Genomic DNA, 13,149 nt, shown 5'->3' on the forward strand with positions numbered 1-13,149 from the left:
CAGTACACAGCATTATTAACATAGATAACATCAAAAAAACCTGTATCATTTGTGATCTGAAAAGAGATAATTTTTTTCTGTAAATATGTCTGTGACCTATTTTACAGTTTCCTAATCTTGACTCTAAATAGCCTTGTTACAGATATTGAAGAAATATCACTTTGAATTGAATTATTTTTAGATGACTCAAGCATAATAATCTAGCTAAATTTCCATCTCAAAGTTGAATAATTGACTTGTTGGACAGAGTTCTCTGGTATTACTTATATTTTATAGAAGAAGTGCTAAATAGGATTTCAAACTTAATCAGAATTGTTAGTAACTATTGCTTACCTTTATGTGCCAGTTTTGTATTTGGCTCTCTAATCTTCCCTACAAACCCACCACATAGATTGTAGCATTGATGTTACAGGTAGGTGCAGCAATTCAGTGACTTGAACAAGGCTGCTTATTTTGAAAATAGCCAGTAGATACAGGATATATTTATTCCTGTTTAATAGTGACAAAATCCTTTATCATAGAGAAGGATACTGTTTGTCTTGTTTGCTTTAGCTAGAGGATATACATTCACTCATTTAATTGTTAACACATTTTAAAGTATAAGATCAAAAGATTCAGAATTTATACAATGTCATATTATGATGTAATCCATTCTAGGATTATTCTTGCCCTCTCTGATTGTAGCAAGTGTTATGATTTAAGCTTTAAGAAGCTTTAGCAGCCTATAATCTTTACTGTAATTATAGTCTGATTCACAGCTGGTTTTTGTCTATGAAATTCAGTCTTTTGAGATACTGAATGCTGAGAGGAATTCTGATAGAATTTGGCAATCAAAGGTACTTTCTCTTAAATTTATCTTCAGCAAAATATTCCATAGAATTTCAAAGAAAGGATCTAAAATCCACTCATTTATTTACCTATTTATTTAAAGGTGTGTTGGGTTCCCTGTCTTTTGAGTTCATAAACGTTTTGGCAAAGACTCTGGACTCAACATAAACAGTAGAATTCCAGCCATTCTTAGATCAAGAGATGGCTCAGGAGTTTTACAAGGTTCATATGCTTTACCAGATTTTTGGGAGTGGGTATTTGAGCTGTAAAGGGAGGAACCCTGGAATCTATGAATTAATGTAAAGGTTTAAATATTTAGAAGTTGCTTTGCAGAAAATGTGTGACTGGTTCCAACATCTTCACACTTCACACTCTTTCACTGAACTCAAAGCTTCCAACTGGGGTCTATATAGTCACATTTTGAAGGGAAAGATGCATTTTGGTGAAAAAATTCACTTTAATGCATCTTTAGGAGGCTTTAAATGAGTATCTCATATTATTCTCAGGAACTTTTAAATATTGTTTTTGGGAAAAAAGTCTCTATTATCTTCTGAATTATGTGTTATGCCGATGTGTTTTCACTCTTCTTATGTGTTTTCAACTCTTCTGTAATTTTTTTGCTCTTAGTCACAGCAAATGTTTTTCAAATAACTCATTTCATAAAGTGTAAAAAAAAATTTCAATCTTCATATTTGTTTAATGTGTATGTTATTTTAATTATGAAATAATGCTTGAAAGTAGTGGACAAATTACAAATAGAAAAGAAAGTAAAGGAATAAATTTCTTGCAAAGTCAATTGTTCTCCTAGAATTTTATCTTTTCTTTTTTTATGTATCTGTTCCTATCTTAATTATGCATATTATATTTATGTGTATTCATATTATTTATTTCTATAATTGTGTAAATGAGATCATATAGTTTTTTTATCTGCAAAGTTACAGGGTCTCCAAGACCAGCTTTACTTCTGACACCAGTTGCAAGTTTGGTGGAGCCCAAGACCACTCTTAAGTTTGATAATTTGTTAGATGGACTCACAGAACTGACTGAAAGCTGTTTTACTCATGGTTATAGTATATAACAGCAAAAACCAATACAGATTAAAACAGTGATGTGAAGAGGCACGTGGGGCAGAATCCAGGAGAGTTCCAAATATGAAGTTTGCATTGTTCTCTCCCAGTAGAGCCAGGGACAGCATTAGCTTCTCCGAGCAGCAATGTGTGGTGATATGCACAGATTACTGCCAAGCAGGGAAGCACACTCAAGCCTTGGTATCCAGAGTTTTCACTGGGTATTGGTTATGGTTGAATCCCAGGAAGACTGACCATAGTTGCTAGCCCCTCCAGAGGCTGAGATAAAACTATGACCTAAAGTCCCCACTATAAATCACATTATTAGCATAGACTGGTGTGGTCTAATGTCTCCAGTAGAGAAAGACACTGATACTGGGCAACACATTCCAAGGACTTAGAGAACACCTCAGAGGAGCCAGACCTCACCTGGTTAAACTTACTACTTTACCACGTAGTATGCCATCTTTTTTCCCTCTGTGCACTTTTGTCTTCATATTGTTCTTTTACAATTATTTTAATTATACTGTTATAACATATACATCTAAGAGAATATATAAAGTGCATGATGCAGTTTAATGATATAATTCAAACATCCATAAGCTAAAAAGGGGAACATTACTAATATTTTAGAGACTTATACATGCTCTTCAATCTTATCCCCCTTGCTGTGAGAACTAACCTCATCCTGAATCTTAGGTTAAATATTTCCTTCCTCTTTTTTGTGGTTTTACTACCAATTCTGAACATGTTCCTAAACAATAAGTTGTTTTGTTTTGACTGACTTTCAGTTTTACATAAATAAAATCATACTGTTAATGAATCTAGCTGTAGGATATTTGTAAGTTTAACATTCTTTGAATATTATGCTTTATTTATTCAACCCTTGGTTAACATTTGGGTTGTTTCCCATTTTTGGTGCAACTAAGGCAAGGTGTGGCAAAGTGTAGCCCAATTCTTGTCCATTGCCTATTTTTGGAAAAAAAAAAAGTATTAATGGAATTTAGCCAGGGCATTTGTTATTGTTACCTATGGCTGTTTTTGTGTTACAATAGCAGAATTGAATAGTTGTGACAGAGACGGTATGGCTCACAACAGCCTAAAATTTTTAATATGTAGACATTCACAGAAAAAGTTTGGCAACCTCTGCTCTCAGTATACCTAGTCTATGTTTGCACTAATGTACTCTTTCACTGTCAATGCTTGAGTTTTTCGACTCTATACCTTCATCAACCCAACATTAGGTGTTTTATAAGAATCCAGTGTGGCTTTTTCAAAAATTTATCATGTTAGTGATTTGTTGAGCTTCCTTTCTGATGATGTGTCTTTCTATAATTCTGGAAAATTCTCTGACATTTTCTTTTCAAATATACTTCCTTGTTCTTTTTGTGATTTCCTTTTGGAACTCCAAGTAGACATTCTTACATTCTTAAGGTATCTTTACTCATCTTCTGTCTCTCTTCAACCTAGCATTTTTCCATCTTTGTTTTGGCATTTTGGATAGCTTCTTTGCCTATGTCTTCCATATCATCAATTTTCTCTTTATCAGATGTCTAAGGCATATGTTAAGTTTTCATTTTTCAGTCTCTTCAAGTTCTTTTTTACACCCCAAATCTTTCTGTTTCTTTTTAATGTCTTTTTTTCCCCTGCCCACTGTTGCAAATTTTTCTTTCACTGTTAAAAATATTTTTTCTAGGATGTCTGCTTTCCTTCTTTTCAGAATAGCTCAGAAATGCCCATAAGATTAAGATTTATGTATATTTTAGGTATTTCAAGGGTGTATCTCTACTTTGCCATAGTGCCTGTAGTATAAAACTGTAATTTATTTCTCTTTCAAATACTATATGCCTCAAAGTAATTCTGTCCTTTTGATCTTCCTATTTAGTGTTTTCTACATTTTGTTGTATCTGTGGACTAGGTTTCTTGAGTGGAATTTATTGTTTCTCAAAAAGAATTATATTTGAAGAGTTGTGATTAATTCTACTGATCTTATAAATTTGCAGTCTAAATAGAGCTTAACAATTTGCCTTCCCGGTTTGCTTGCTCCTGAGGTTCAACATATTGTAAACTATTTTTTTGTCATTTTTTTCTTCTTCTTTGAGTTTACATACATTTTGCTCATTGTCCCATTTGGACTTCATTGTATTCTAAATGAAGGGAAAAAAATGCCCTGCTTTTAAATTGTTCCAACTGCTTTGTCATTAATGTTTTCCTTTTATGTTCTCACATATCAATCTTTTCATATTTGCTATCAATTTTTATTATTATGAAGTCCTCTAACCATAAAAGAGCTAATTTGTTATGCTAAATTTTTCAGTATTCCTTTTTATTAATATTTACATTTAATTCTGCAATCATATGTGACTTGTTTTGTACATGATGTGCAGATTTAGATTTTACTCCCTCCCCATCAATTATTCACTAGTTATCTCTTCAAGATTCTGTAATTATTGTTTTTATGCTCTCTAATGTCTACCACAGGGTTATTCTTTTGTAAATCCATTAATCATTCTCTATTACAATATCAGTTTAGATCCTTTATCCCATGTTGTTCTTGTGATATTAAGGATTATACATATCCATAATTTCTAGCACTATTATCCCATATTTATGACTGTTTGAGTTTGGAAATGTGTGAATGAAGCTGGTGATAAGAACATAGACAGTGCCTTTATTATTCATGTGTAGGGGGAAAACAAAAAGCATTAAATCTAATGCTGTGAAACTGTCTTTTTACATCTCATTAGCTTTGGAGACGATCATTGTGTTTTAGCACTTGATCTATGGAGGAATCATGAAAAAAAAAGGCAAATGTTGGAATTCTCATTAGTAACTTATTATCCCATCCAATCCATTTGGGTAGTTTTCCATGAAAATTGTTTTCTAATATTGTATACTTCTGCTTTAGTTATATGTAAAAATCTATTTCTCTGGTATATTGTCTATAATATCTGAACAGAGAGGTGCTATTATAACTTGTAATAGTGTTAATGTACTGCTTAGCAGTTTTCTTGATTTCTTTTTCTGAACTATTAGTAGGACTGGCAGATATGCAAGCTGGTAACCAAGTTTAGACAAATACTACATATACATATTGGAGTTTTATGGTTCTTTTCATTATGATATGTTTTTTTTTCCAAAGCATACCAAAATATTTCAGTTTTCTTTAATTACATGAAAATTGGCACTATTCCTATGATAGGTTAAAAACTAAGCATTAAAAATCAACCACAGAACCAGCATAATAATAAAGGACTGTTGCTTAAACACGAATTCTAAAATTGGGAAAGAGTATAAAATATACTACTGAAAGTTTCCACCACGGTAATTATGTTAAATGTTTAAAATCTCTCATTTTATGAATTATTTTTGATTTTATGTATAGAATTACACCTCAGATTCTTTCCTCAGCACATTCATTATGGCCCTTTCCCCTCCTTTCTTAGCGATCTTCCTGAGCTCTTTTCGGGTACCATATGAGGAAATCAAACTGATGATATTGGAAGTGGATGAAACACAGTTGACTGAGTCTATGATTCAGGTAAACAAACAGGCAGAGAGTTTAAATTCCAATATTTCATTGCAAGCTTCTCATTAAATAGAAATCTGTAAGTAAAGCAAAATTCTTAAACTAAATCATTCAACTGGAAAATCATTGCTGCATAATTAGTTTTAGAATAACTTCTGCATTGCCAGGAGATAAAACTGCATCTTCTCTTAACTGCAGACTAAATATAATGTTATCAAAATGATTACATTTCAATTATTTTAAATGACCCTTTCTAAAAGGCAAATTGTTTAATTTTACATATATTTTTGTTACAGTTAAGACTGGTAATATGTTAATTAAAATTTGTAAAATCCTTGTAGAATGAGTTTTTCGTAGGCGTATGTGTCCTATAAAGTTGTATTATTATTATTTGACATAGAAGTTTGAGGTAATTTTTTCTTTATTTAGAATTACCACCATTAACCCTTACTTGAGTTATTTGTGCTCCAATGAATGTATTGTTTGCATAGTATTTTGAATTCATGCAGAAGGTTGGAAGAATTTATTTTTTAATGATTTCTACTCACAGTGTTATTTCACAAATGGTAGCATGGTGCTAAAGTTACTTGCTGAATTCCATGTAAGGCGTCCAAAATGTGCATCATGATAAAATTTAAAATTGGAAAATCAAATCACAAATTATGTAGTGAGAGAATAATATCTTCAGTTTTATAATGGATATACTTAGAAAAATGATTTTTTAGCAACAAAAAGAAACCAAAGATAATTTAATGTCGACAAGTGATTAAAATGATTCTAGACATTTAATCCATCAATAATTGATATCCTTAGAAATTCTTGGTTTTACCTCTCCTATCTTGTCTTCCAAATATGGTGGTAATACAATTAGTCAAATAACTCAACTAATTCCATTAGTGATTTGTCTGCTGTTAGTCCCTAAGACTCATAAAGTACCAAATTCAATAATTCTTGAAACATTTTTTAAGCATTTTCTTCTAAATTTTTGCTTTTATTTTTGTTGATTGTATATATGTGTCTTGTAAATAGGAGTTAAAATCAAGTTCCTTAAAAATTTTCTCCTTAATATACATTCATACTTTTATAATGTATTTGTTAAATATTTACAGAGTAGCTTTTAACATAATGATATGAATGTTTTGGACGTTCATGTGGCTTTTGTTGTGTAGAGATGGAAAAAAATATATTTCAAAGGTATTAGTTTTCTGTTGCTATAACAATTCACCACATATTCAGTGGCTTAAAAATAACATGTGTATTCTCTTATGTTTCTGTCAAACAGAAATCTTCCTTTGGTCTTACTATGCTAAGGTCAAGGTGTTGGTAGGCTTGCCTTCATTTTCATAGACTTTAGGGGAGAGTCCCTTTCATTTTCTTTCCCAGCTCCTCATTCTTTGCCTCCTGGGTGCCTTCCTTCAGCTTCCAAGCCATCAGTGTTGCCTTTTTTGTTTTGTTTTTTTCTTTTTGCATAGCCATATCTCCCTCTCTATTGTTCTGTCTCTTCCACATTAAGGACCTTTGTGATTATTTTCAGAAGATCTAGATAAGACAGGATATTCTCCCTATTTTGAGGTCTTTGATAGCAACTTTAATTCCATCCACAACCTTAATTCCTTTTGCCATGTAGCCTAATATTTTCACAAATTCTAAGGATTAGATTTGGACAATTTGGGATTGGGGTGAGGGTGGGTCATTATTTTGCCCATTTAGTAAAATGTGGTAGCCCACTTACTAAATATAAAACCAGTCTTAAGAATTTAAAATCTAAAACTGTAGTTTGGACATTCACATAATCGTTAAAAATTAAGAATTTTATGCTATCTGAAATCATGTTTTTAATTTTAAAAATATGTTGCTAAATGTAAAGTGAAGAAATGTCTATTTTGAACAAGGTATGGAGAAAACATTACTTTATAATACTCATTTTGGTAAGCCTTGTTCACTGTCATGACTTTATTTTGGTATATCTGGTTATTTATTCATAAAGAAGATGATGTCAGTACTATATTGTTTTTGAAGTCATCTTTCTATCTCATTCTTTACCCATTTGCCTTTATTTGTCCTATCAGTCTTATTAATTCATTTATTTATCATATATTTTATTATGACTGCCTTATGTAGGGCTTTGTGTGAGGCTCAATTAGATACAGACTATACCTTTTTGGAATTTACAGCTTGGCAAGGGAGACGATGTTTGCATATATGTAGTTGCCATGCAAGATAAACATGGCTGTATCAAGATTGTTTTAGAACTAGACAGTATGTTAGGAGGCTGCTGAGTGTATGTTTGTGTGGAGGTCTAGGTAATTTAGGTTGAAAACAGAGTGGGTGTAGAAAAGGGCAGGGGGATTATGTGAATAATGAATGAAGTGAGGGCCAACTATTCTGGCTCTAATACCCTGAGCTGTAAGGAAAAGCTGAGTGTGGGCAACTATGAAGAGTTTTGTTTGCTATAATCTTAGGATTTATGGAAGCATGGGAAATATGGTAAAGGGAGAGACGAAGGAAGGTTGGGCCTATCCTCTCACAAAACACAGTGGTTTTTAATATTTTAGAAGGCAAAAATGAAGTGAAAAATTAATACATTCAAAATGAAGGATTAAAACTTACTTATACATCCACTAAAAATATTCAAGGGGATTTGATGGTTATCTAAAAGGGTGCTGAAGAAGTTCAGAAACCCAGTGTAATAAATAACTCAAATAATCCAGTTGTCAGCTAGAATGGTTAGAAGATAAATAACTAGGTCTTTTGATTTCAGGCAGTTCTACTAAGAGAAATTTCTATTTATATGGGGGAAATCATGTATCTATTTTTTTTATCAAGTTCATAGTATTAATAGTGAATACTTATTTTAGGGATGATGTTAACTTAAATTGTCACTTTTTTTGTTTGTTTTTGGCCAGTCAACCAAGTTTTTGTCCAAAGGTACACAGTGAGTCAAAAACTTGTTCTTTGATCTAACTACTTTGATATATAACATTCTCTAATGCTATTTTTAACTAATTCACCTTTAGGAGATTCTTTTTCCCCTATAAGTATATATAGCATGATATAGGCTTAATTCTAATTTGTACTTGACTTTGGGTTGTACAGAATACTTTGACGCTATAATTTGGAATTGTGATTGCCAATCACTTTTTTCCTTAATTTTAATATCAATACACTAACTTGTTATAACATTGTTATGGTCAATTTTATTTTGATATGGAGGATCTATATAGACTTTGTTCAAGAGATTGTTCAATCATTTAAGTTCTAACAGGGAAGCATAATCATATGTATTCCCTTGGTCTTTCTCCATTGGGAGTGTTGCTCTTGCCCAAATGTGTGGCTTGAGAATGGCTGTGCATGGACAATGGGCCAGAATAACAAAATGAACCTGTGGTTTCTGGACTGCCGATGACACAGGCCAAGGGCAGTTACAGTCATGGGTACTACAGTTCCCAAAGGATATCGTTATGTGCTTTTGATCTGCAAACTGTGTCATTCTGTATCATCATTTTCAAATTTTCTTTCATATCAGAAAAGTTACTTTGTCTTTGTTTTAGAAATGTCTTCATTTTTATTATTAAAACTGTGATCATATTGGTTAAATCATGTAAGCACTGTCATTGAAATTCCTGTCATTTCTTTTCTATTCTCTTCCTTGCCTTTTAGTAGTAATATGATGTTCTTTTATCCCCGAGTGAAGTTTTAAAATATGTTTGGCTTTGCCTGAATTTTCTGACATTTAATTCCCTAAAGCCGAAATGTAATCCATCATATTTATCCAGGTGAGAAAGCTGTTTCTTTGGTATAGGTTGACTTCTTCTTTCTCAGTTACATAGCTAATCAAATAAACATTCAGTAGTGCTTGATTTGGATATGTAGCTGTGGCTCGAGAAGAGGAAAACTGACTGCTGTAAAGATGCTGGAAATGCATCCTAAGGCTTAGTATAAGGGAGGTTACCTAGAAATAAAACCAAAGATTAGCGTCTTCATTGGTTTCCTTCCCATAGCTTGTTAATATGGGAATTTTCCTAGAATTCAAGCAAGCAAATTTAGTGAAGATATTTTCTTTTGGTTTTAATTTTTAGGACTTAATAAAGCATCTTCCTGATCAAGAACAGTTAAATTCATTGTCTCAGTTCGAAAGTGACTATGACAACTTAAGTGAACCTGAGCAGTTTGCTGTTGTGGTAAGTACTGTCACTCAGTGTTAACTCCCTTGTGAGGGGATTTTTTTTCTACTGTGCAAAACAGAGGAAAGAAAATGTCAAGCCTTTTCATGTCATTGTTCACAAACCATTAATGTGTATCTTGCTTTTCCTTAAATTTAAGGATATTGATGGGAAATTGTCTTGATTTGAAATTTATATTGAAACCCTAGCCTTAAACAAAGTGTTAGGGCTTTTCAAAAAGTATAAATGTGATCTTTTATAGTCTATGTTTAATATCAAAATGTAAAATGAAAACTGCACTCCTTATGACTAGAGAGTATATTTGTAATTCTAGACCTGTGAATTCCAAAGTATTGCAGGAGTAGCTGCAGTTTCTCATTCTCATCACTCAGTTCAGTGCATCTCATATTTTAGATTCTGAAATTGGAAATATGATCTCTTTCTTGGCAATGAGGATGGAAAAATGAATACATGAAAAAGATATCTTTGAGACATCTTGATAATCATCTTGGGTTCTAGCCTCCTGTTTTGCAGAGGTTGGGGTCTAAAGAGGTGAAAAGACTTGTCAGCGTTATATATTAGCTGTGTTGCAACTTAAAATTAAGATTTTTATCAAGCTTGCTTTCTCTTCTCTCTTATCATTTAATTACCACTTTGAGGTTGGTTACACTCAGTAATCATGACAATAGTTTAAAGTAGTATTTCTTTCTTTTTTAAAATAAGATTATTTAATTTTTTCCTTTCCTCTTCAGTTATATTATTACCAACCTCCAAGGACATGATAGAATTGTATTTGATATCATTTTGAAAATTTGGGTTGGTTAACTAAAAGGCTTTGTCTGCATATTCTAGGTTGCATGTTTGAGGCATTTGCTCTTAAACTTCCTGTCTCATTTTACACTCACTCGTTCTACTCAGCCCTCCTTGCAGCATCTCCCTGCCCCTGAAGTTCACAAAGCTCTGAATAGAACACAGAGGGAAAAAAAAGCAGTTTTTTTTAAAATTAACAGTCTTACCATTTTTATCATAAAACTTCTGACTTACTGTCTTTACAAACATTCTTTTCATTTTTTAAATCCAGTTTCCCAGGGTGTTCTCTTTTCTCCTTCTCTTTTTTTCCCATTTTTCAATATTTGCTTGTTTGCTTCATTTTCTAATACCTGATTACATTGTCTTTTTCTTCATCGCTCCTTGATGCTCTCCCTGCAGTGTCTTCCATATGGCAATAAGTGAGTAAGGGAAAATTTGCATTGAATTTGTAAACATAGACTGGAGTTTTGATTTTTGCCCATCTTTTTTGACTGTGGAAGAAAGTCATAAAATGTAAAATTACAATTTTGAAATGTTTCCCTTGTATATTAAGCCAGAAACACATACAAGCTTTTATGAAAATCTCTGTTTAACAAGGAACTTTTTATGTTGTGTGTTATCACATAAGAGATTTAGAACTATCCCCATGTTCTAGTCATAGAAGAGTGAGCTCAAACTTGCAGATATTTTAGGTTTATTTAAAATAGTCAGATTATGCCCTCCTTTGAAAATCTAGAGTTCACATCAAAGAGTTATGATATACAAGCAGTCTACGCATAGGGGTCAGAAAGTTCGATACTAGTGCCAGAGGTTATAGTTTTTATTTTAAGACAGAGACAGATGACATCCATTTCAGGACAAGTCAACTCACACTTGCCCTTGACTACACATTCCATGCCAGGCCATACCTGACTGCAAATGGAATTTAATGTGGAAAGAGAAATATTATTGAAAAACATCTGCTATAGACAATACGAAAAGTGTTTTATTGCCTGTTGATTAGGAATGTTCCTGAATACTTTGTTTTCAGGTCTGGTTTGTGTGGTGCTAACATATAAAACAGTAATTGTTTCGGTGAAGAAGGGACAAAAAAATGTTGAGGAAAAAATTACAACATTTTCTGTTTTTCATTTTTTGTCAAATAGTAATGTTCAACTTCACCTTTTTCATCTTTCACCATTCCAAATGTGGTTCCCCCTACTTCTCAGCTTCCCTCTCCCTGTCCTCCCCTCAGACAGAGGGGAATCTTATGAAAGCTCCACACAATGGCACAGGGTGATGGGCAAAAAGGGTCAAACAATGTGCAATGCCTGACATTTTCTGTTCTTTTTTCTGTATTAAAAACTGAATACTAAATTCATAATTCTTCAAAGAATGAGATGTTCTCAGTTTATCAACATTGTATAAATAACAGAATAATATGGTTGTTTTAGGAAACTGATTATAATTACCACATGTGTTTTCTATACAATTCCCATAGTACCAAGTTCTGTTTTTAAAGTAACAAACTTAATGAAATTATGTTTGCATTGAAGATGGGCCATTGACTTAAGGTAAGCTAAGCTGCAGATTCCTATGACTTTTATCTTGTAGAAAAACATTTACTTACTGACTAAAGTTACTTCTACCTGAAAAATCATTACAGAGTCACACCCAAGGAGTTCTCAAAGGTTGGGATAAACTTTGCACACATCCCCCGAACCCCCACCCCCGCCAAGGACCGACGCTTGCCTTTTCCTTTGTTTTCACCATAGATAGACTTGCTGTTCCTTGTATTTCATCTTGAGGACCTGCAGACTGATAATTTCTAATATTATTTTCATTTTAAGGAAAATCAGTTAAAACTCTACGGTTATGTTACTTGCCAGTTACTTTAACTTTCTTTTATCCAGTTATATAAAATAGTTAATTTGAGTCATGAATTAGATATCTCAGAAGTGTGCTATTTAAACAAACACCCAAATTTGATACAATGGATAAAGTCACTATTTTTTTGTCATTATATAATCAACTTTAATTCCACATAAGAATTACGTAAAATCATAAACAGAAAGCTGTACTGGGACATGGGTGTTTGTTTACATTATTTTGTCTTTGATAGTGTGCAAAAGTAAACACATCCAAAATGCTAGTAACCAATGTCAATTAAAGAATAATTAGACTATATAAGATGTAACCTGTAAATTGAAATGTTTTAATTTTGTCATGTATTACTTATATATAACTTTCTAAGGCTCTATGTCCTATAGGATATGGTATACAAATACACTACTCAGAAATATTATGTCACTGTCCATTAAATTGTCCCTGAAGCCTTCTTTCAACCAGTAAATGATGATATGTCTATATTTCTCTAAGTTTCCTGTAATACAGTTTCATATCCACTTCCACTTATTTCTCCCTTGAAATTGGAAACAAAATTTTTCAATGCTGATACCATCGCTGTTACTAAAAAAATAGTTTTAATGCATGAGTAGTAGACATTGGTACTTTTATGGTACTATGGGTTTAGTTGCTCATCAGTTAATTCTAGTAACTCGGAATCTTAAGAAAGCTTCCCATATACTTATGACTTGAATGTTAGATGTGTAAGAAGGACAGTTATCCGGTGTCCCAGATCTGGCCCTGTCCATGCACTGTAGTGTAGTAGTGCAGACAACACGATGACTGTTGCGGGCTGGTGCCTTTTGGAATTCATATCCAGTACTGTGAGTTTAAGGCCTAATTATTTAATGATATTATTGGCTTGTTT

At 32.6% G+C, this 13,149-nt stretch overlaps 1 protein-coding gene across 5 annotated transcripts in view; it reads left to right on the forward strand.

Annotated features, from left to right (window-relative positions):
- Positions 1 to 13,149, forward strand: part of DIAPH3 (diaphanous related formin 3) — a 573,382-nt gene that overhangs the window by 272,579 nt on the left and 287,654 nt on the right. For all 5 annotated transcript variants that reach the window (XM_037022985.2, XM_073212547.1, XM_037022986.2 and 2 more), the window contains 2 exons: positions 5,342 to 5,436; positions 9,504 to 9,605. In XM_037022985.2, coding sequence (XP_036878880.2) covers positions 5,342 to 5,436; positions 9,504 to 9,605 — 197 coding nt within the window. The remainder of the gene's footprint in view (positions 1 to 5,341; positions 5,437 to 9,503; positions 9,606 to 13,149) is intronic.

The sequence above is a fragment of the Manis javanica genome, chromosome 9, assembly GCF_040802235.1.
Source record: "Manis javanica isolate MJ-LG chromosome 9, MJ_LKY, whole genome shotgun sequence".
NCBI lineage: Eukaryota > Metazoa > Chordata > Mammalia > Pholidota > Manidae > Manis > Manis javanica.